At 42.3% G+C, this 22,418-nt stretch overlaps 1 protein-coding gene and 1 long non-coding RNA gene across 2 annotated transcripts; one reads left to right on the forward strand and one right to left on the reverse strand.

Moving 5' to 3' along the window:
* Positions 1–1,396: 1,396 nt before the first annotated feature.
* Positions 1,397–7,517, forward strand: LOC4326376 (aldehyde dehydrogenase family 2 member C4). The gene is made up of 9 exons (XM_015766047.3): positions 1,397–1,681; positions 5,064–5,206; positions 5,327–5,710; positions 5,831–5,920; positions 6,011–6,184; positions 6,309–6,446; positions 6,585–6,722; positions 6,795–6,856; positions 6,969–7,517. Exons 1-9 carry the CDS (start codon positions 1,561–1,563, stop codon positions 7,240–7,242), a joined length of 1,524 nt encoding a protein of 507 aa, XP_015621533.1. The 5' UTR covers positions 1,397–1,560; the 3' UTR covers positions 7,243–7,517.
* LOC136352456 (uncharacterized) lies at positions 6,545–8,441 on the reverse strand. Its single transcript, XR_010735794.1, has 2 exons — positions 8,258–8,441; positions 6,545–7,191 (listed from the first exon to the last, which is right to left on the reverse strand). It is a non-coding gene; the product is annotated as an uncharacterized lncRNA (long non-coding RNA).
* Between the last annotated feature and the right edge of the window lie 13,977 nt (positions 8,442–22,418).

The raw sequence follows: 22,418 nt of genomic DNA on the forward strand, positions 1-22,418 counted from the left end.
TTTAATACCGTTCATTTTAGGTTGACCACTCTACATATAAACAAAATAAATTTTAAGGTACTTAAGAAAGTACCTATAGAAAGTACATGTAGGTAACAAATTTTACACTAAAATTAAAAATTTTGGTACCTATAGATATTAAGTACCTAGGAATATCATGTTTTATATAAAAAAAATATGATATCCCCTATCTTTTCAAAGGTGATAAAATTACTCGCAAAATACAGCTGTATATATTTACAGAAATAGAAACAAAGGTATATATCAAATTAATACAGTATTACTTCCAACTAAATTTAGACCTTGGTCCATGCAATTTTCTTAGCAAAATCCAGTTAGTTTACTAATTAAATATAGAAACTTAGACAACACTCATGCATGATATAACAGAAATATGGTGTCTCTAGAAGAAAGTCCATATAAAAGCATCAACCGGCGGAAACATATGAAGCAGGAGAAGACACGTCGACCGAGGATAAGTAGTCTATAGTGTACATGTTGCGGTACGCCTATCTTGTAAAGTACATGCAACTGGACGTGCGAACGAAAACCATCACATACTACTACTACATAATAGCAGCAGCCGGTGGCACAGGAATTAAGGTGAAGCTGTTGACCATATAGTTAACTAATCTGCACATGGAAGCTAGTGTTAGAAAATACCCCCCTCAGTTACATATTGTAAGTTCTAAAAAAAGTTCCCCATATTGTAACATTTATTTAGTTTTTTTCTGAATTAAAAGTTCTTTAACTTCAATCAAAATATAGGGAAAAAAAAGTAAGTAACATCTACATTCCCAAATGAATACACTATGCAAGACATGTTTCACAGTAGATTTCAGTTAAACTTGATATTGTAAACGTTTGCATATTTTATGTAAATTTGATTTAAGTTACAAAAATTTTACTTATAACACAAAACTGAAACTGATAGATGTTAAGTACAATGATTGATTAATGTTTGATAGTAACAGCCATGAGAGACATCAAATGCTCACTCTATCTTAAAATATAAGCATTTTTAAAAATAAAGCTAAATCAAATATTTTTAACTTTTGCTATCAATAGCAAAAAAAAAACAACCATGTATATGGATAATATTACTCGACTTAGCATTAAACAAATTAACATACTATGCAACTCTTTTCATTTAAACAACTTATTTTTATAAATATTATTGATAGCATCTCAAAGATCTTGTTAAAGTAAAAAAAACACACACACATATATAAAAATATAATGGATGGAGAAAAAAATTGAACAGAAGAATTGGGCCAAGTCCAACCAATGAGGTGCTTTTCCTAGGTACAGCCAATATAGCCTGGCACGATCGATGGATGCATTGGGACGATGGGTCGTCATCGTCTATATAAAGATCAAGCCAGTCGTCCCTGCTGTGTCCAAGAGATCTACTGTTCTCCTTGTTGAGAGGAAGCCATCCAGCCAGCTAGCTATAAGATAGATAGAAGAAGATCAAGACGACGACCAAGTAGAGGATAGGCATCTCTCGAAGCTTAGAGACAAATAATTAACTAGAGATCAAGAGCCTATTCGTCGTCCATGGGGAGCACCGGCGACTGCGGCAATGGAAAGGCGGCCGCCGGCGGCGGCGGGTTGGTGGTGCCGGAGATCAAGTTCACCAAGCTCTTCATCAACGGCGAGTTCGTCGACGCCGCCTCGGGTAATACATAGATATATGCCTCATCGTCATTGATTAACTTAATTAATTAATTAATTAATTAATTCCCATGGTTTCTTTACAAGATAGGCGTACTGCTACACGTTTCATCGTCTTTGATTATAATTTTTCATCCTTATGTGTGTTTCTACCCATTCTCTTTCCAGCTATCTGATACGAGAAATTTAATTTACCATACCCGAGGTACCAGTACTTAGGATATTTAGGAAGTACCAAAGTTTATATAAAAAATATGATACCAATACAACTTAATTCAGAACTGTCTCTAATATTTATAGGAAACTATTTAAGCTCTCGACAATTCCGTACCATTTTTTTTTTACATTTTCTTTGGAAAATATGATAAATTTAACCGGCCTCTACAAATTAATAGTTATGAACAATCCTGCAATATATATATATATATATATATATATATATATATATATATATATATATATATATATATATATATATATATATATATATATATATATATATATATATATAGTTATGAACAATTTTGTCACGTATATTAGTATTTTACCGTATACGCACTGTCGTTGTCGTCGTCAGCCAACTGATCAAAATCTCTCCCAAGGAAAACTAACGGCTTAACATCGAGCATGGAATGCAAACGATATGATGGTACTCTGTTGACGAACTAATTTATTGGAGTTAACTCATGCTCGATTTCTTGCATAAAAATTAGAGAAATATGTAGGTACGTACGTGTATGAATATAATGTACAAATATGTAGGTACGTATGAATATGATGTACTGCGTGTTGCTATAGAGCTGAGGCGGTTTTTGTTTTGTTTTTTTTGTTTTGAAAATAGCCGCTAGCTAGCTAGCTTTCTCTTCAATTCTCGCGGTCTCCTGAAAATGAAAGAAAGAGTATGTTCCAACATGGAAAACTCTCGACGACCGATCTAATACTGAAAATTAAAGAGGAGGTTAAAACTTAAACCTTACGGGGGCAAAGAATCTAACTGCTCTGGATCTAGCTAGCTGTACTATATTTTCACAAATTTCTCCTGTTCTATTTAATAAAATTGGTGGCTCATGATTCGTTAAACAAAAAAAAGGAATTCTTGCTGCCTCCATCAAAACATTAAACGACCATCCATGTCCATGAACCCTTGTACTAACGGTACACCACACATTTATATCATTTATATCAGTTACCATATACGTAAGTAGCCATGTCTGCTGGTGGTTAATTTATTGCAATAATATAACCTATAGTGTTTTATATGTTATTTCTTTCTCTCTTTATTCTTTTTGCATCATATATATCATTCATCAGAAGTAGTTAATTAATTAAATTAAAGCGTAATTCCTATAGTTTTTTTAATTCGGTGTTATTTATTTTCTCTTAATTATTATATATTTTCTTTTACATCATTCATCACAAGTATATAAAGCATGAATGAAACAAAGTTTTGCGTCATGCATGAGTCATGTACTTTGGCATTATGAAATGAGCACATGATATTGACTCTTAGACGTGGTTGCATCCGTAGAAACAGGAGGCCAGATCGAAGCCAAGTCAAAACGGTTGTGTACGTTCTATATGTCTCGCTCCCAGCTATACAGATATCTACAAATAATAAAGAATATATTTTTGTTTATCTCCTTAGCTAAGCTAGCATTAGCAGCCGGCCAGCACAGCACACATGACAAGCTAGCTATTCCCTCCGATTTTAATATATAACAACTTTTTAGGACACACATTTGTTTGACTATTTGTCAGATTTAAAATTGTGTGTAAACATAAAAAAAATACAAGTTATTCTTAAAGTATATATATAATGATAAAATAAATAATAACCTTATGATTTTTTAAAATAAGATGAATGGTTATGTTTAAATGTCAATTGTGCCAAATCGGAGAGGGTATTAGCTAGCTACTACATGAAGCACCATGAATCGTACGTCAAGTGGCCAAACGTGGCGTGCACTGCGATTGCAAATTAAGGCAGTTAAAAAAATTTTGGTTTCTTTGTAGGGGGAATAGCTTTATTTATTTACAAGAGAAAACAAATTATCCAGCATTTATTATGCCCTCAGAAAAATATCCACCCTAAAAATGGAAAAAGGGAATCAATGTGAGTGTGGCTCCACGTAGACATGACGTCATGGTGAGAGGGAACAGCTTTGACTAGTCATAAATATCTTCCATTCTCGTGGGATTCTGTTCATAATCCTCGGCATTCCCTCATTGTGCCACTAACAAAATGGACCTTGCTTTCAAAAAAAAAAAAAAGATGGACCAAGAAGGTCCTGTCGGTACAAAACTTTGAAAAATCTCAAATTGTTCTTCCTCTATTTGGATTGGCCATTGCAACCGATCAAAGTTGAAAATTTTGATCAGTGTCTTGTACTCTTGTACCACTTCTGTCCCATAATAATTATATTTCTAGAATTCAAATTATCTCAAATGGTTTTCGTAATAAAGTACAAATTATCTCATCAATCACTTCCCATTCAAATTCCTCCATATTTTACTCTCAAGCACCCTCCCACTTTTACATATGCACCATTGAATGAGAGACATCATAGTTTTTCTTCTCTGTATCATATATAAGTCATTTCACTTTTTTAGTTAAATTTCTTTGAGTTTGACCGAGTTTATATAAAAATATAGTAACATTTTCAATGCAAAACAAACATATTATCAAAATATATTCAATGTTAGATTTAATGAAACTAATTTGGCATTGTAGATGTTGCTAATATTTTCTATAAACTTGGTCAAACCTAAACAACTTTGACTAAGAAAAGTGTCAAACGATTTATAATATGAAGCAGAGAGAGTATATGATAAGATAATTTAGAATTACAATTACTTCGGGACGAAGGTAATATCAAAATTAGGGTTTACAAGAATGGAAATAATGTTCACTCTATTAAAGTGTTTGACTTTTTCAACTTTTCTAAAAATATTTGCCACGGTCTTTTCTTTTCCTCTTATGTTTGTGTGAAGTGGATACTTCACTCTCGTGATAAATCAAGTCATACTTTTTCAACTGAAAATAGTTATCTCTACCACTTTAAAAGTGCAGTCGTCCTCCTTCTGTTCTCTGTCCATCATTCCACCTAGGGTCCAGCATTTTATTCTCGATCCACCTATCGAGCCAACCCCTAATTATATGGGCCTAGCCTGTGCTTTATTCTTAATCCACCCACTCAGCTAATCTCAAAGGTCTGGCCCTATATTACTACTAAGGAAAAAAATGATGGTGCAAAGAGATAAACTAAAAGACATCACCCAAAGGACCATGGAAAAACTCAAAATGTTAATCTCTATCTCCTTAAATCTTGTTTCAAGAACGAAAACGGACAAATGTAATTGTTTCTATGTGGATTTGATTTTTACAGGCAAGACATTCAAGACAAGGGACCCACGAACAGGCGATGTCCTGGCCCACATCGCAGAGGCAGACAAGGCTGATGTGGACCTCGCCGTCAAGGCCGCGAGAGAGGCCTTCGAGCACGGCAAGTGGCCCCGCATGTCAGGCTATGTACGTGTTTCCACTCCCATATGATCTTCTTCAGAGCCAAATTTTACAAGTTCGTCCAATTTACTGTATGGTACTGTAGCTTGTCCGACAAAATCCACAAACAATGTTGCCGTCACGCAGGAGAGGAGCAGGGTGATGAACAAGCTGGCCGACCTGGTGGAGCAGCACGCCGACGAGCTGGCGGCGCTGGACGGCGCCGACGCCGGGAAGCTGCTGACGCTGGGCAAGATCATCGACATGCCCGCCGCGGCGCAGATGATGCGGTACTACGCCGGCGCGGCCGACAAGATCCACGGCGAGTCCCTTCGGGTGGCCGGCAAGTACCAGGGGTACACCCTCAGGGAGCCCATCGGCGTCGTCGGCGTCATCATCCCCTGGAACTTCCCCACCATGATGTTCTTCCTCAAGGTCAGCCCCGCCCTCGCCGCCGGCTGCACCATCGTCGTCAAGCCCGCCGAGCAGACGCCCCTCTCCGCTCTGTACTACGCTCACCTCGCCAAGCTGGTAACCAATGTTCAAACCAAATCCACCCTTTTGTTTTCATGCCTGCTTTTCTTCTTGTTCTTGAGTTGATTTTCTAGAATTTGGATGATAATTCAGTGTACCTTTGATATCATCATTCAGGCTGGAGTTCCGGATGGAGTGATCAACGTCGTCCCGGGATTCGGGCCGACAGCCGGTGCGGCACTCTCCTCCCACATGGACGTCGACAGTGTGAGCACTCCGATCACCATCTGGTACTGTAGCGTTTCAGGTTTTTGTCTGAATGAGTTTCTGACCGAAATGTTGTTGTGCATATGTCAGGTTGCTTTCACTGGCTCTGCTGAAATCGGCCGTGCCATCATGGAGTCGGCGGCGCGGAGCAACCTGAAGAATGTGTCTCTTGAGCTCGGCGGCAAGTCTCCGATGATAGTCTTCGACGACGCCGATGTCGACATGGCTGTCAGTCTGTCATCCCTTGCAGTTTTCTTCAACAAGGTAACTAAATGCACTATGCACCGGACCAAGGTTCAGAAATGTTCAGGTTAGGAGTGTTCAGTTCAGACTCTGAACTTCAGAGCAAAAAAAAACTGACCGTGCTACTGGCGTCTGAAATTTTCAGGGAGAGATTTGCGTGGCCGGGTCACGCGTCTATGTCCAAGAAGGGATCTACGATGAGTTTGTGAAGAAGGCCGTGGAGGCTGCCAAGAACTGGAAAGTTGGAGACCCTTTTGATGCTGCCACCAATATGGGTCCTCAGGTAATATTATCCTACTATTTTCATATTTTTGTTCTGAAACATTTTCTGTCGAAATGCGAGCAATGGAAGAAAAAACATTGAGATGACAAAATGGACAATTGTATCAGAACTTATGAACATTATGTTTTCATTTGCTAGGTTGACAAGGTCCAATTTGAGAGGGTTCTCAAGTACATTGAGATCGGCAAGAACGAGGGAGCAACCCTACTCACAGGTGGCAAACCCACTGGTGACAAAGGATACTACATTGAGCCTACCATATTTGTGGATGTCAAGGTAACCAGCTTACATTTAGAAGCACAATCAAATCAAATCAACAATGCTCATCTGGGTTGATCCTCCATGCAGGAGGAAATGACGATTGCGCAAGAGGAGATCTTCGGCCCGGTGATGTCCCTCATGAAGTTCAAGTCAGTACTCAAAAACCTCACAAGTTTCGATGATCTGATCTCATCTCCAAAACAAACAAAAAAAAACATTCTGAAAACTTGACTTATGATCTGAACTTTTTTTTTTCTTCAGGACGGTGGAGGAGGCGATAGAGAAGGCCAACTGCACCAAGTACGGGCTGGCTGCCGGCATTGTGACCAAGAACCTCAACATTGCCAACATGGTGTCGAGGTCAGTGCGGGCCGGCACGGTGTGGGTGAACTGCTACTTCGCCTTCGACCCCGACGCGCCGTTCGGCGGGTACAAGATGAGCGGGTTCGGCCGGGACCAAGGGATGGTCGCCATGGACAAGTACCTGCAGGTCAAGACCGTCATCACCGCCGTCCCGGACTCGCCCTGGTACTGATAAATCAAATCAAGCAGCAGCTATAGCTAGAGTGTACCATGTACCATGAATGCTGCAGCCTGTGTAGTGTTTTCGGATGTTTTTCTCCTTAATTCTGCTGCTGCTTGGTGTGGTTGTATGTAGTTTGGTTGTGGGGTGAGATATGGTGCAGATTAAAAGGGGTTCTGATGATCATGATCTGATCCTTGTTTGGTTGAACTTGTTGAGAAATGGATGTATAGAACTCATGTGCCATCGTTTGAAATCGTACAAAATGTGCCTCAAAGTTCAAAGCAGGTTGGATTATTCGAACGGGGTACTGTGCCCTGAGCCCCTGACCGCCTTGTTCGGTATGGAAGGGGTTGAAGGGGTTTGGAGGGATTTGAGGGGGAATAATTCCACACCACAATAGGTGTGGAATAAATCCCCTCCAATCCCTCTCTCTTGGGGATTAACCGAACATAGCATTAACAGTATGACTGGAGTTGTTTTAATTGTGTTCTCTGATAAATGGCCAGAGCCAGATGCAAGAATGAATACTGAGCAATACCATTAGGACGAATGCATGACGGTCTCAAGTTGAAAACGGATGATATAGGCAGATATATAAGCACTCATAGAAACAACAGGAAACTTCTTAAAATATTTGCCACGCATTTCAGGGCATCGTGATATGCTACCGAACTTTTGGTTTCCATTAGTCAGATGAAAATTCCATGTCCTGTTTTGCCGAGCCATGTTTTTTTTTTCCGAAAGAAGAAGAAGAAAAACCAAAGTAGGAATTTTGTACAATAACTTTTGTTGCACAGAAATCATCTTATTGGTTTGGCATTCATTTCTGTAAATCAAAACATACCATATTCATTTCTAAGTTATGCACACACTCGATTAGCAAGAGAAAATAATATTGCCTCAAAATATAAACAGTTTTAGGGTTGGACACGATGTTGATGGGCTATACCCATAACATGATAATTTGATTTAATCTATCATAAACTAGTGGTAATTTGATGCATATTATGAAGTCTAATCTTACCAGTCTGAGGATGAACTGTCGAGGGTCAAGTCGAGGATGACGAGCGGACGAGGAGGGGGAAAGCAGGAGCCAAGAGCTAACCGAGGCGAGGTAGCTGCAGCCTCAGAGTCGCAAGCAACAAGCTGTGTCGCCGGTCGCCACACGTGGAATTGGGATCGACATCTCGGCAGTTAGTGTGGCGTGGAATTAGGATTGCACAGCAGCCAGCACTAGGGCCAAAAAAAATTAGACGATCGCACAGCCTAGTAGTGCCCCACCCCCTGGCTTGGCCTTGTTAATCGATCTGCCTATTGAGCTATTGGTTGTTGCATGCTATGGTTGAGCAATTGGAAGTGGGCCTTCATGTTTATATGGGCCACATAAAGGAGGCCCTATGCGATCTCCTATTTGGCCCATAGCCATCGACGAGCCTGGACCGAAGAAGAACAGCATGCCATCTTCTGATTAAGTGAATAATAATAATAATAATAATAATAATAGTTTCAAGACGAATGGATTTTGCTCTAGTGCAGTAGTACGTGTCTGACTCGATCTCCCACAGTGCGAGGGGAAGGAATATGGATATATATATATATATATATATATATATATATATATATATATATATATATATATATATATATATATATATATATATATATATATATATATATATATATATATATATATATATATATATATATATATTTCTACATGCAATTCGGACTTTCGGAGTAGCACGCAGTGATCGATCGATGAATTGTCAGTAGTGTGCTTGGTTTGATCAGGACTCGAGGAGAGAAACTGAATGAGGAGATGATATATTGAACCGGTCAGTCTGTGAGAGTCTGGCTCGGCGAGATTGACTAGCTAGAAGGTATTTCATCAACTAATTTGGAGCTACTCCACTACGTACGTACTACTTGCAAGCCGGCCACTAACTGTGCTCTAATGACTACAATTAATTAATGATAGCCACGTCTGGTTTAATTAATTCTCGCACGAGGCAGATACTCGGATGTTTTTTTGTTTTTGTATTTGATAGTTGGATACAGACTCTATCATACAATGAGACAGAAATTTATTGCAGAATTTTCAGAAGGAACAGCGTTAATAAGAGAGCAGCAGAACAATTCTGACCGGGCCATTGTCGTGCTGTTCTGTCCTATATTTCCGTACTGCAACGCAGGGCAGGCACGCCCAATAATGTGATTACCGACATTGTAAAATATTACCTCCGTTTGTAAGTATACGTTGTACTCCCTCTATCCCATAATATAAAGAATTTTGAGTTTTTGTTTACATTGTTTGACCACTCATCTTATTCAAAAAATTTGTGCAAATATAAAAAACGAAAAGTTGTGCTTAAAATACTTTGGATAATAAAGTAAGTCAAAAAAAAAAATAATTCCAAATTTTTTTGAATAAGACGAGTGATCAAACAGTACAAGCAAAAACCTAAAATTTCTTATATTATGGGACGGGTGGAGTAGTAGTTAACATTTTCTTAAAAATTTGACCAACAGTATTTATTTTATTACCTAGTTAAGTAAAGTAAAAAAAAGTCATCGAATTAATTTGAGTATGCCTGGTAATATTCGACAGCATTTGCATTGGCGTTAAGGATTTTGCTGCTTATATGCCATAGCAAACTTGAGTTTTAGTATTTAATTTTAGATTTATTTAAGGGATTTTTTTTCCTAATATTTCAAGTTTTGACTTTTGGGTCGCTAAAATTAGAAGTAGGTACAATAGTCTTACCATAAGATTAATTCTTTGATTAGGTCACATGTATGATTATAAGTCCAAAAAAGCAACCATTTCTTAATTAAGGGATACGTGAATCTCTGTATTTTGGCTCTGCATTCTGAATCCGTTTTTAAGGTTAAACTGTATTAGTGGTTTTAGATTTTGAGGTTTAACCTTTTATTTTTAAGATGATGGAATATTTTTCGGCCTTTGCACCTTGAGGTTTAACTATATGCCCTCTAAGATTCATATTTATACTATTGCGACTAGCGATGGTGTTTATTTCCACAATATTAAAACTGGGCCCTATAATCTATATTATTACACCACCTTTCAACAAGTCCTCCCCTATTTCACCATTAGATTCCTAAATTTCAAAATCACTTGTTCAATAAGAAAAATCATAATATTACTTAGACTAAATAAGTGATTATTAATTAATTTAATAAGCAAAAACCTTAATTTGTTTTCTGTTGCGACGCACGGGCTTTAGGCTAGTGTTTAAGACAGATGGTGGGGTAGATTTTTCTCTGATATATATGATATACAAGCAAGAAAGGTACCTTGACGGTTAGGTAAGTTGGGTTGCATTTCTGTCCTCTTTTTTATTAGAGCTGATAAACCAGGTGAGGTCAGAATAGTTGGTCCGTTAAATTAACGTCAATTTTTAGTACCTTGACGGCTGACTCGGAAATCGGAATGTATGGTCTTCATGCAATCCTTGACCCCAGAATCAATTCTTCCAAGTTTCCGACAAAACCACAGGCATCTTAATTTGAACGAGAAGAATTGCAATTGATGCAAGTGATGAATTGCAACCCAAAAGACTATATACACTATATATATGCATGTTGCAACATTCAACCCTAAGATCATTAATATAATACTACCCCATCCTATCAAACAAAAACAAATGGAGGGAGTATATATATGGTTTAGGCCCCATTCATTTCATCGTTTCCGACATGCAACTTCCTTTTCCATTAGCATATCTCCCAAACGGCTAAATGGCATTTTTTTAAAAAAACGTTTTATATAGAAGTTTCTTTAAAAGTCAAATAGACTCATTTTTTATGTTTATAATAATAAATATTCGATTAATCATGCGTTAATCGTTTGTCTCTTTTTACATGCCGTAGAAAAGTTAAGGGAATGCACTTCCAAACGAAGATTTAATATGCCTGGCAAGTTATATATACTTGTATTTTTAAACATAAAAAAATTTTCTCCAAGGGAAAAGGCACTTCAAACATCTTGTGAGCGTACAAACATTCAAATTCAAATAGAAGAACAATTTCTTAGAAAATAACAGGAACACAATATAGCGGAGCCAACCACCATCAAGCCCGGATGACTATAGCATGTCGAAGGCTGTCCGTAGTACGAGACAGCAGCGATGGATCCTAGATGACTGTCCAACATACCTACCCGGGAGCTGTCTCCGTGCATAGAATCGTATCTCTCTCTTTACAAGTTTTGACAACTCGAACTGTCAAACATACATGAAACATTTTTCTAATTCAAATAGGAACAACTTGAAAACTTATCTCCATATAATTATATAAGCCATGTGCAATTATGCATGCTTACAGTGAAATAATTATGCAATTATACAGCATGTTTACAGTGCTCAAATCAACAAGGACACGATTTGGCATGCCCCTTTCTAGCGAACTTAAAATAAATAATACGGAGTAATTAGTTAGTTAGTGCGCTAGGTAGGTGACGAACAGCGCCGCGAGCATGAGCAGGTAGGCGACCGCCTGATCCACCGCCTTCACGTCGATCACCCGCGCCGTCGTCGCCGTCGCCGTCGCCGCCGCCGGCGAGCCAGCTTGCGCCATGGACAGCTGCATGAGCCCGGAGAAGAAGAACACGGTGGACAGAAGCACGCACGCCCTAAGCTTCAAGCTCGCCATTATCGTCGATCTTAATTAAGCTACCCACAGCTGATGTCTGATGATGATCAAAGAGTAGCAGCTTAATTTCAGCAAGTGATCAACGGATGATCACAAGCTAGGTAGCTTACCTAGTCTTTAATTTCTTCAGTGTACTTCAGTGCAGCTCTTTTAGAGAATGGGTCTTCCATTGCACCCACTGAAAATGAACTTTGCACAGAATGCTGAGAAACTGAACTTGAGAATTGCGGACGAAGCATACCATAGAGCTGAGCACAGCTAGGCTCCCATCGGATGGTCCAATAAACCAAAGAATAAGCTAAATTTTAAATTTTTAAACTTAATTTTGAGATTGATTTTGAGATATTTTCAACGTAGTTTCTTTTTCAGCATTGGCTTTTAAATTACAAAGAACATATATATATATATATATATATATATATATATATATATATATAAATTTTACCTATAAATTTATTTTTATTTCTTAATAAGCCGTTTTGGCTTATTAGAAAAAAAGCCAACCGATGGGGGCCTTCTCTGAGCCTCCCCAGTTCCCTGGGATGGAAAGTTCCCTGAGATTATGGAAGAAACCACCTAATGCTTGCAAAATTGCTTGTTGATATTTTTGTCAGGTATTCTGGTTAAAAAAGGCTGAAACTACCAAGAGAATGCGCTAAACCCTAGCACATTTGGGAACCTATACGCCAATCGACGTGACAGTCATGTCTAAAATAAGCCTCTGGGTGTAGGTTACTACCAAGAGCCTGTGCAAGGCAACGAAGATAATATAGCCCTTGCCTGACGGTCGTAGCGTTGCCCCCAATCCAGCCAGCCTCTGGTGCTCCTTGCACGGCCCAAAATGGTGGCCCAGACATGGCACGAATTTTTTTCGGTTTTAGATTTTTTTTTAAAATATTTACAGAAATAATCTATCGGCCAAAAAAATTACAAAAATAGACCCTGTCGCCCACCTCTGGGGCGGCAAGCTGACGTGGCAAACGGGGGAGGAACGGGCGATGACGGAGGGAGGGTTTTTTTTGCAGGAAAACCCTTGCCGTCCTCTGGTGGGGCAGCAAGGGGCCCGAATGCAAAAAAGCCAATCGGGGCCGGCCATTTTGCAGGCGGCCCCTTGCCGCCCTCTGGCCGGGCGGCAGGCCTCGCTGCCTATAAAAGGCCTGCCGCCCAGCCCCCAGCCCTCATTCCTCCCCCCTCAATTCCAGTGAAAAAAAAGAGAGGGGAGGAGAAGAGAAGAAGGGGCGAAGCCCTGCCGGATTCAGACGCCGATTTCAGGTAATATTCATAGATCCTATATGTGACTATTGAGTTAAATAGTGTGTATTTTTTAAAATTTTGTTTGAATAAATGCATTATATTTGTAGGGTTTTAGTTGTACTAATCTAGAAGTGCGTATTGTAGATATCGGTAACTACGTAGATCTGCTAGTTTGGAATCAATACATTACCGTTGCATTGGCTTACACAAGAAGATATTACGTTGTAGATGTTTATTGCATGAAAGAGTAATATGATCTAGTTATTTCGTTGACAGATATGTCGAACAAACAAATACTCCAAGTTTACCATGGACCAGGAAACGTCCGTTATGGGCCAACTGGGGTAGATCTGTCAGATTTTATTGTATCAGAAAGGGGAATTGATAGACCGGCTGAGAGGAGTGTACCTTCTATAAAAGGATGGTTAATGAGGGGCTTGAGAGTTGATCCACAGACAAGTGACATAACAATCAATGTTATAGTAAGTCGGGCAACTGAGGGTTTTTATTGGGAACTAATGCCAGTTCAAAACTCTCGAGTGTGGATATGGTATTTGGAAAATGCATTGCAACGCGAGTGGCCTCTAGCTTTGGTTCCGTTTGTTCACCCGAAGGATCCAGGTGTGCAGATGAACATGGATGATGGCGAGGGACCAAGTGCTGAAGTAAATGAGACTTCTGTAGAGGAGGTCAACGCACGAGAGGACGGGGGCGTAGTAGCTCCAGTGGGCATTCAACCAAGTGGAGTGGCCGACGAGGGGGAGACTGTCGGTGCCATTGTGGATGAAATGGAGAGGGAGGATTCTGACAACGAGCGTGTAGAGGAAGGTGATTCGTCAGATGATGAGACGGATATTAATCCAGCAGAATGGGCTAGTGAGGATTTTTCTGGGCTGATCGTCTCTGAAGAGGATAGTGTGAGATGGGAGTACAAAGAAAATGAGGTTATTCAGGGAGCGATTTATAGTAGAGCAGAAGATATGAAGGAGGCGGTAAAACATTTTGCAGTGTCACTTCATAGAGAGTTTTGGGTTGCCAAGTCGAACCGGTCGCAATATGAAGTTCGGTGTGTTAAGGAAAAAGATGGTTATCCCTGGAGAGTGCACGCGTATAAGGGGAAATGGAAGGATTATTGGACAGTGTCAGTCGTTACCAAGCATACATGTTTTCTACCTGGTGTTCAGAAATACCACAGGAACATTACATGTGCATTTGTTGCATCTGAGATGTATGCGCATGTAATCGATAATCTCACATATGAACCAAGGTCAATAATCCAACACATCGAAGAGACATACAAGTATACTATTAGCTATGCCAAGTATTGGAACTTATGAAGCCTCGTATGACAATTTGCCACGCCTGCTTGGTGTTATCGAGGAAAGAAACCCTGGGAGCTCTTACGAAGTGAAGAAATTCCCCTCAATTGAACATCCTGGCAAGAGTGTGCTGCAAAGGGCGTTCTTAGCTCTACATGCATGCAAGATGACATTCGTGAACTGTCGTCCTGTTCTCTGCATTGATGGGACATTCTTGACAGGAAAGTATCGGGGCCAGATACTAACAGCAATAGGGGTAGATGGGAACAATCAGGTATTGCCCTTGGCATTTGCTTTTGTTGAGAGTGAGAATACCGACAGCTGGTACTGGTTCCTGAAATTGGTTAAAACAAAAGTTGTTGGTATGAGGCCAAATGTGTGCCTGATACATGATAGGCACGCTGGCATTCTGCGAGCGATAGAAGAGTTGCAGTTTGGGAGTATGGAACGAGGATACCCCAGTGTTTGGGAAGATGTACAGAGTAGGTGGTGCATGCGTCATATGGGAGCTAATTTCTTCAAGCAATTCAAGAACAAGGAGCTCATGAACATGTTCAAGAGGCTGTGCAATCAGAACCAGGAGAAAAAATTCAATGAGCTTTGGAAGAGATTAGATGAGTTGATAGCCAAATGCAGTGATCAGCGTGCAGCGGCTCCATCGACCGCCGTTGCTGACCCTCCTCAAGCTCTTGGACCTCTCCCAACGGATAGTCCAACATTGGTTAGAAGAACTGGATTGGAGATTGGGAAATTTTCTCAGTGGATTCTGCATGAACCAAAAGAGAAATGGGCCAAGGCGTATGACACAGGTGGTGCTAAATATGGAATAATGACAACAAATTTGGCAGAAGTTTACAACTGGGTGATGCGCGGTGTCCGTGGACTGCCACTAGTTGGCATAATGGAGTTCATTTTACATGGGACATTGTCGCGACCGAGAAAATTGCCTTTTCCCGAACGCTAGTGTATTAATCCCCGTCCCAGGAAAAGCCGGGGTACACCACACAAACATGATATAAAAGGCACATCTTTATTATATCGATAATATTTACATTATTACAAAGGCACTTAAGGCCTGACAATCAAAAATAAACAGCAGCGGACTAGCGGGCCTACGGCTCCATCTTCACAGGCGCTCAACTGGGGTATAAGCCAGGACTCCACCTAAGACTTCTTCTCCAAAGCTTCTCTTACTGAAGGGGGGAGAAAGATAGAGCAAGAATGAGTACAACCACAGTACTCAGCAAGCCATACCGGCAGATGCATGATTAATGTAAGGGGGTACAAGGGGTGATAATATAGGGGTTAAGCTTTGCAGAAAACAGCATTTAAAAGTCACTTAGTTGCCCAAAGCCATTTTATAAGACGATCCTAGAGTTACACAGTGTTATTAATCAAGGCCGTGAACCCTCACGAACCTGCCTTAACCCAAGGCCTACGATGATTCAGACCGAACTGGCAACCCGACCCTGGGTCCCAGCTCGTCCCAAGCCAACCCAGGCCAACCATTCCACATTTTAGTTGTTAAGCAAATTTTAAGAATTAAACACTAACTTGGGTACATTGCTCGGCTTGCCCATAACCGAGGGCGCGGCTATTCGAATAGATTATACTCTGATCAGAGGTGTACATCTTTACCCACAAGACACATCTTCCTCACGTGTAACCACGTGCCACATACCACCACGGTATACGGACGGAAGACGTGACATAGTTCCCAACCCATCCTAGCCATAAACAAGAGTACCGACCCAACCCCACCTACGGCCGGAACCTCCGGGACAGGTAGGCAGGAATGAGCCCCCAGCAGCAGGACACCAGCCCTGTGCCATGACATCTCGACTACCGGGCCGCAGCTCGTGTAGCCTTCATTTGTCCTAGAGATGTCCATCGACCCCCGACTTCGTCCATCTCCATCCGTGTACTTTTGTTTATAACCAGACTGAGCCACAAACTAAGCCTTACCCACTAGACATGTGGAAGTACGGTAGTGCTTTGCAACAGAGGCCCGAGCTTAATCCTTATAGTGGCCGGGGTGCTACTTCCCACAACTGGCATGCACCCAAACCCCACCGGAAAACAGGTTTTAGGGGTTTTGAAAGAGGAAGAGAGGTGTATGTCCAATTCCACCATAAGCCAACCATTCCATAGTGTCCAAATGATATGAGAATTCCCAAAGTCTAAAGTTATAAAAACCACCTAATGTTGTCCTATTTAATCAGCGAAGCATCTACCTAAATTCATACTAGTGGTCCCATGAGTAGAGTGTCCACTAGTTGGGGTTTTGTTTATTCTAGGGTGAACAAGGAAATAATAACAATAAAAATATTAAGGTCATAACAAAGGTAAATAGGCATGGCTAGATAAAACAGTGATAACGCGGGAATTTAAATAAAGCGATAATGCAATAATTTAAATCAACATAATTTTACAAACTGGGATTCAATATGTTCAAAGATGATGTGACTTGCCTTGCTCGCTTTCCCAAACGTCGGCTTCAACTTCCACGAAGAGCGGATCTTCCGAAGCTGCAGCGTCTACACGACCAACGGGAAAGAAACGGCTTTTACTCTACTAAACTCCATATAACAAGTAGAAACAAAACACAAAAATGGGTTCTTGACTTCTTAAGGAAAAATTAGAGACTTGAACGGTCCAATTCCGAGTTCAAATGGCCAAGTTATTGCCATTTGAAGTTTATATGCTCTTTAAATGGATATTTGCGAATTTCTTCATTTAAATTTTAATTTAAAATCGGATTTATTGCGTCAGCCGAGGGGAGGGGCGCGCGGACCGGGTCCACGGGAGTGGGGCCCACGCGGCAGCCCCACGGTCCACGGTGGACCGGGTGCACGCGGCTCACACCGGCCGGCGCCGTGGGTCCCATGCGTCAGCCGCACCCGAGGGCGCGGGCGGCTGACGACCGGGCCCCACATGGCAGCCGCGGGGCGCGCCCGAAGGCGGCCACGCCGGCACAGCCGACGGGAGGCGGCGCACCCGCGCCCCGATGGTCGCCGCCGGTGACCACCGGCGCGGCGGAGCGGCGCCCGAGAGAGGGGAGGGAAGGGGGAAGCGAAACGGCGGTCCACGGCTCACCCCGGGTCGACGGAGGCGACGGGAACGGCGACCGGAGCGGAGGAAGGCGGCGGCGCGGCTCGGGTAGACGGGGACGGCGGCGTTCCGGCGGTCGGCGACCGAAACGGAGAGGTGGACGAGGTCGGCGAGGTCGCGGCGAACCCGAAGAAGGCGACGCCGAAACGGGAGAAGGTCCGGGGCGACGACGGCGGCGGACCGGAGCTCGGCGGCGACGGCGCAGAGAGAGAGCGACGGCGCGAGCTCGATTCCGGCGGGGAGAGAGAGCGACGAGTGGCGGAAACGGTGGAGGGAGGCACGGGGAGCGTTTATATAGGGTTGGGAGGGGGAGAGAGCGGCCGGATGAGGGGGAAACGGCCGCGGAAGATCCGGCCGCCATTGATGCGCCGGCGAGGTTAGGGGAGGAGTTTCCAAACGAATCCGAGGGAGAGAGGGAGGGAAAAATGGGGGGAAAGAGGGAGGGAATCACGGGGAATATTTCCCCCCTATTGATTGCACGCGGGACGGACGGGAGCGGCGGGATTCGCGGCGGCGGCGGCGCTAGGGCACGGGCGAGGCGGCGGGAGCGGCGGGAGGTAGGGGATGACGGGTGGGCCCCACCCGTCAGCGAGGGTGGCGGGCGGGCCCGCCCGTCAGCGGCGCGCGCGCGGGGAGAGGCCGAGTGGGCCGCGGGGAGAGGAGGGAGAGGGGAGGGAGATGGGCCGAGCCGGCCCAAGAGGGGGAAGGGGGGAAAAAGGACTTTTTAGAGCTTTTCTTTTTATAAAACCATTTTAACTTTGTTTATTTCTTAATAATTATTATTTGTGCTCTGAAAATTCCACTAAAATTTGAGGGCTTCTTTTAGACCAAGGAGAATTTAACAAAAATTCTCCGGGCCACATTTGAATTTTTCTTGTACGTATTTTAGTGTTTGCCAATTTCTTTTCGAATTTTAATTAATTCTATTATTCCTTTTAGAGAATGATTTTTATTTCGGGATGAATTTATCAGGACGTGACAAATCCACCCCCCTTACAAGAATCTCGTCCCCGAGATTCGAGGAGGCTAGCATGAAGATAGGTTGGGCGGTCTTCTCTTCTTGTCTGACTTCTTCCGTCGCGTCTTTTATAACAAACTTGCCTAGAAAAACTTCTCCACTCTAGGCTGCTTGTCTCGATCCCTTGTTGCAGATGGAATCTTCTCTTCACCTGACTTGTCCCTGGTTGAACCTTTAGCTGACTTCGACTGGGCTGCGGCATTGGAAGATGGGGCTTCAGTTCCAGAACTTCTCATAATTCATATCTTTGGCGTCAACCTCATACAAGTTACCCACTTCACGTTTTGCGCCGATATCAGCTTGTCATTACTAGGATACCATGCTTGTCATCATGAGAATACCATGCTTGTCATTTACTTCTAACTTACCACCATATGCTTTAGACTATGATATCCCGCTTACTAAGAATACCATGATTGACAACTTGCCACTAATTGTCTCATATTAGCTTTCCTGGTCTCCGGTGCTAGATATTTCCTCTATTCAATGTGAGGGTCGATAACTTTGCCTTTGAATTATGTTTCCCAAGGGAACCAAATTATCCCACTAGACATGCTTTGACGTCTTCCCAAATGACTTTACTGCTGAACTTCTTATTGTTTGATCGTTATCCTGCCAAATCTGAAGCTTCGTTGTTAGATGTGATTTTAATCTGACCTCTGTAGACTATCTTCGAACATATCACTTGGTTATTTACATTCAGTTTACTTCCCACTATTATCTTCAGGTTGTCATTATTTAGCATTCAACGTATTCCTTTACTCCTTTGACCTTGATGAGTTCCTTCCCATTGGATCATCTCCCAAGACATGGCATTGCCTGGTAACCGGTGCTTGCAGTTTTCACTCCCTGTAGCATCTGATACTGAGTTGAAGATTTCACTCCTTGCCTTCATAGAAACACTTTTACCTAGGTCATCTTGCTTACTCACGACTTTTTTTTTCTCTCAATGACAAGGTGACTGTTGCAGGGCGATTACTATCAGGGGTCTTCCTTGAGTGATGCAGAGCATGTTTTTGATTATCCTTTATCAATCACCTTTCGGCCTACATCTTTCCTGCTAGAGAACCTCTTTGCCAATCTCTTTTATCAATCATCTTTCGGCCTATCTCTAACAGGTGGTACTCTTTAATGTGGGTTGCGGACACTTCTGGTGGCGATGAGGTCCTTTGGTCTGCTGCCTTTCAGTGAATCCTTGAAGTATTTCGCCAAAAGCTATACTGACTGCCATTGCCTTTGATCCGAAAAAGACACATCTGAAACTCTTAGTCCAAACAAATGTCTCTTTGGTTAATCGCTTGATTTTCTTTTCCATCATCAGGTTGGTTATTAACTCGAGGTTAGAACATAGTTCCTCTGAAATGAGACCCTAGGTCTCCTTTGACAGTAAACAATTATACACATAATCCCATATCAGCATCTTCTGAAAGAGTCCTCATAGAACTTGTTTTTATTACACATTTCTCCCATATTACATGAATACGAGGCACTGCCTTAAACAAAAAGGGAAGGTGCTTAACATCGGTACATTGTATCCTCAACATGAATCATCCATAAGCATAGCAAGCTCACTGTTTATAGACATGAATATATTTATGTATTACATGATTGCTGCAAACTTTCGATTACACAATGATAAGTAGCGAACTGAAAACCACAAACATGGATGCTCATTTTGATTCTGGAGAGATATAGCTGGCATTGTTCTAGTGACTGCATCCTTGATTGGTTCTGTGATGATGTGATAGGACTGCATTTTGCTATCATTCACAGGAGAAGCTTCCTTCTGATTGCTGGTTGAAGCGAATAACGGTCTTCTGCTTGGTATCATCCTCCTGAGGTTGATTGCCCTTCGCTCGGCCTGGAGTAGGTCGGGGAGAGACACAACTTCTTCCATCGACGACAATTCTTTGCTGAGGCCGTCGGTGCAGAGAATGGTTGGTGCTGAAGGTATTATTGCTATGATTTATTGCAGAGTCAGGTGCAGCAAGAGGAGCATTGGTGCTGTGGATGATATCGTCGATGTTGCTGTTGGAGCTGACTAACTGACGAGACAATCGTAGGGTTGTTCGTTGGATTTCTGCGGTCTTGGTCAACAACACACTGAGTTGGCAATCCTTGGGCACATGGTTTGTACCTTCGCATAGAAAACATGTGACCTTGCGGGTGGGACATCCACCTGGTGGATGGTCTTCCTCACAATGAGGGCAAAGTGTGAGACACATGCTAGCAACGTGTCCAATTTCTCCACAACGAGGGCATGCTTTTGATTCCATCTCTTCCTCGCCGAGATGTCGGAGAGACTCATCTTCATAATCCGAGGAGACTTGATCTGACCCTTCACTATCAAATACTCTGCCGCCATGGCTTAGGAGGTGCTGGGTCAACTGTCGTGCACCTCGGAAGGTATTTCCTCTTTGACGTCTAGGAATAGTTATCCCTGCTGGAGGCCATTCGGTGCTGGTAATAGTCATCTTACGTACTTCTTCTTCAGTTCGCATCGGTGCTTTTTTCTTCTGATTCTTACTCTTCTTGCCTTTGGCTTGCTTAGTACGTGACCCCACGTGGTACGAAAGGCTAGGAGGAAAGCATTTCCCAGGATTCAATGGATTCTCTCCATTGGGCTCTCTACTTTGCACACTAGGCTGCAAGCTTGACTTGGTGTGAGGAGGCTGGTTTAGCGATGTCTGCCCTGCTAAACCAAAGGAAGGGGCTTCTTTGACATATACCCATGGATAATTCAGGGCATAGTGTCCTTGCTCTCTACAATCGTGACAAAAGGGGACATCCTCTTCTGGCATTGGAAGCTCATTGACCTGGGTGGCAAGTGCTCGATCAAACACATACTGATTTTGGTCTTGACTTCCAACCAATGGTAGCTGTGAACCAAGCAGCATGCTCGGAATGGACCAAGGGTGTACCCTTGTTAACTCTCTTGAGGCTAGTGGTGGATTGAGTTGAAAACTTGAGTTACTGGAGGCATACCCGCTGACATTCTTTCCTTTTTCTCTGTTAAACATCTGTTACAGGGATTGAGGTGAGAGAGGAAACAAGCTAGGAAAGAATAGACCAGAACTAGAGACAGGACCTTAAAGGAACTAACTCTTCTTGTTGATGTGTTATTTGTTTCACTTATTCTGCAAGTTGATTAAGCAAACAACCTAGCATGGTTACATCACACCCCACTGATGAAAACCACGCGCTACACACACAAGCAAGGAAACACACGACTAACGACTCTACCCTAGAGGGTGGCTTAGGTTCTGCGACGGGTTCTCCAAGATCTTCACTCCTGCTTCACATCTGGCTTCGCTGCTTCCTCCACTTCGCTAGCAGATCCAATAGTCTTCCAGAGCTTCGGCAGACAATTGACGACATCTTCTTCTTCGCAAAGCTGACCATCTAGTACTAGTTGAAAATCCGAAGGAGGAAGAAGAGAATAAACATTTTGCAAATAGCATTAGGTAAAGGAGGAAACAGGAACTTTCGCAAATAGTTTCATTTATAAAATATGTCCTTAGGTTTTTATCCACTGGGCTTATCCTACAGTCGAGATGGCTCTGATACCAGCTTGTCGCGACCGAGAAAATTGCCTTTTCCCGAACGCTAGTGTATTAATCCCCGTCCCAGGAAAAGCCGGGGTACACCACACAAACATGATATAAAAGGCACATCTTTATTATATCGATAATATTTACATTATTACAAAGGCACTTAAGGCCTGACAATCAAAAATAAACAGCAGCGGACTAGCGGGCCTACGGCTCCATCTTCACAGGCGCTCAACTGGGGTATAAGCCAGGACTCCACCT

This window comes from Oryza sativa, chromosome 1, assembly GCF_034140825.1.
Source record: "Oryza sativa Japonica Group chromosome 1, ASM3414082v1".
In the NCBI taxonomy this organism is placed as follows: domain Eukaryota; kingdom Viridiplantae; phylum Streptophyta; class Magnoliopsida; order Poales; family Poaceae; genus Oryza; species Oryza sativa.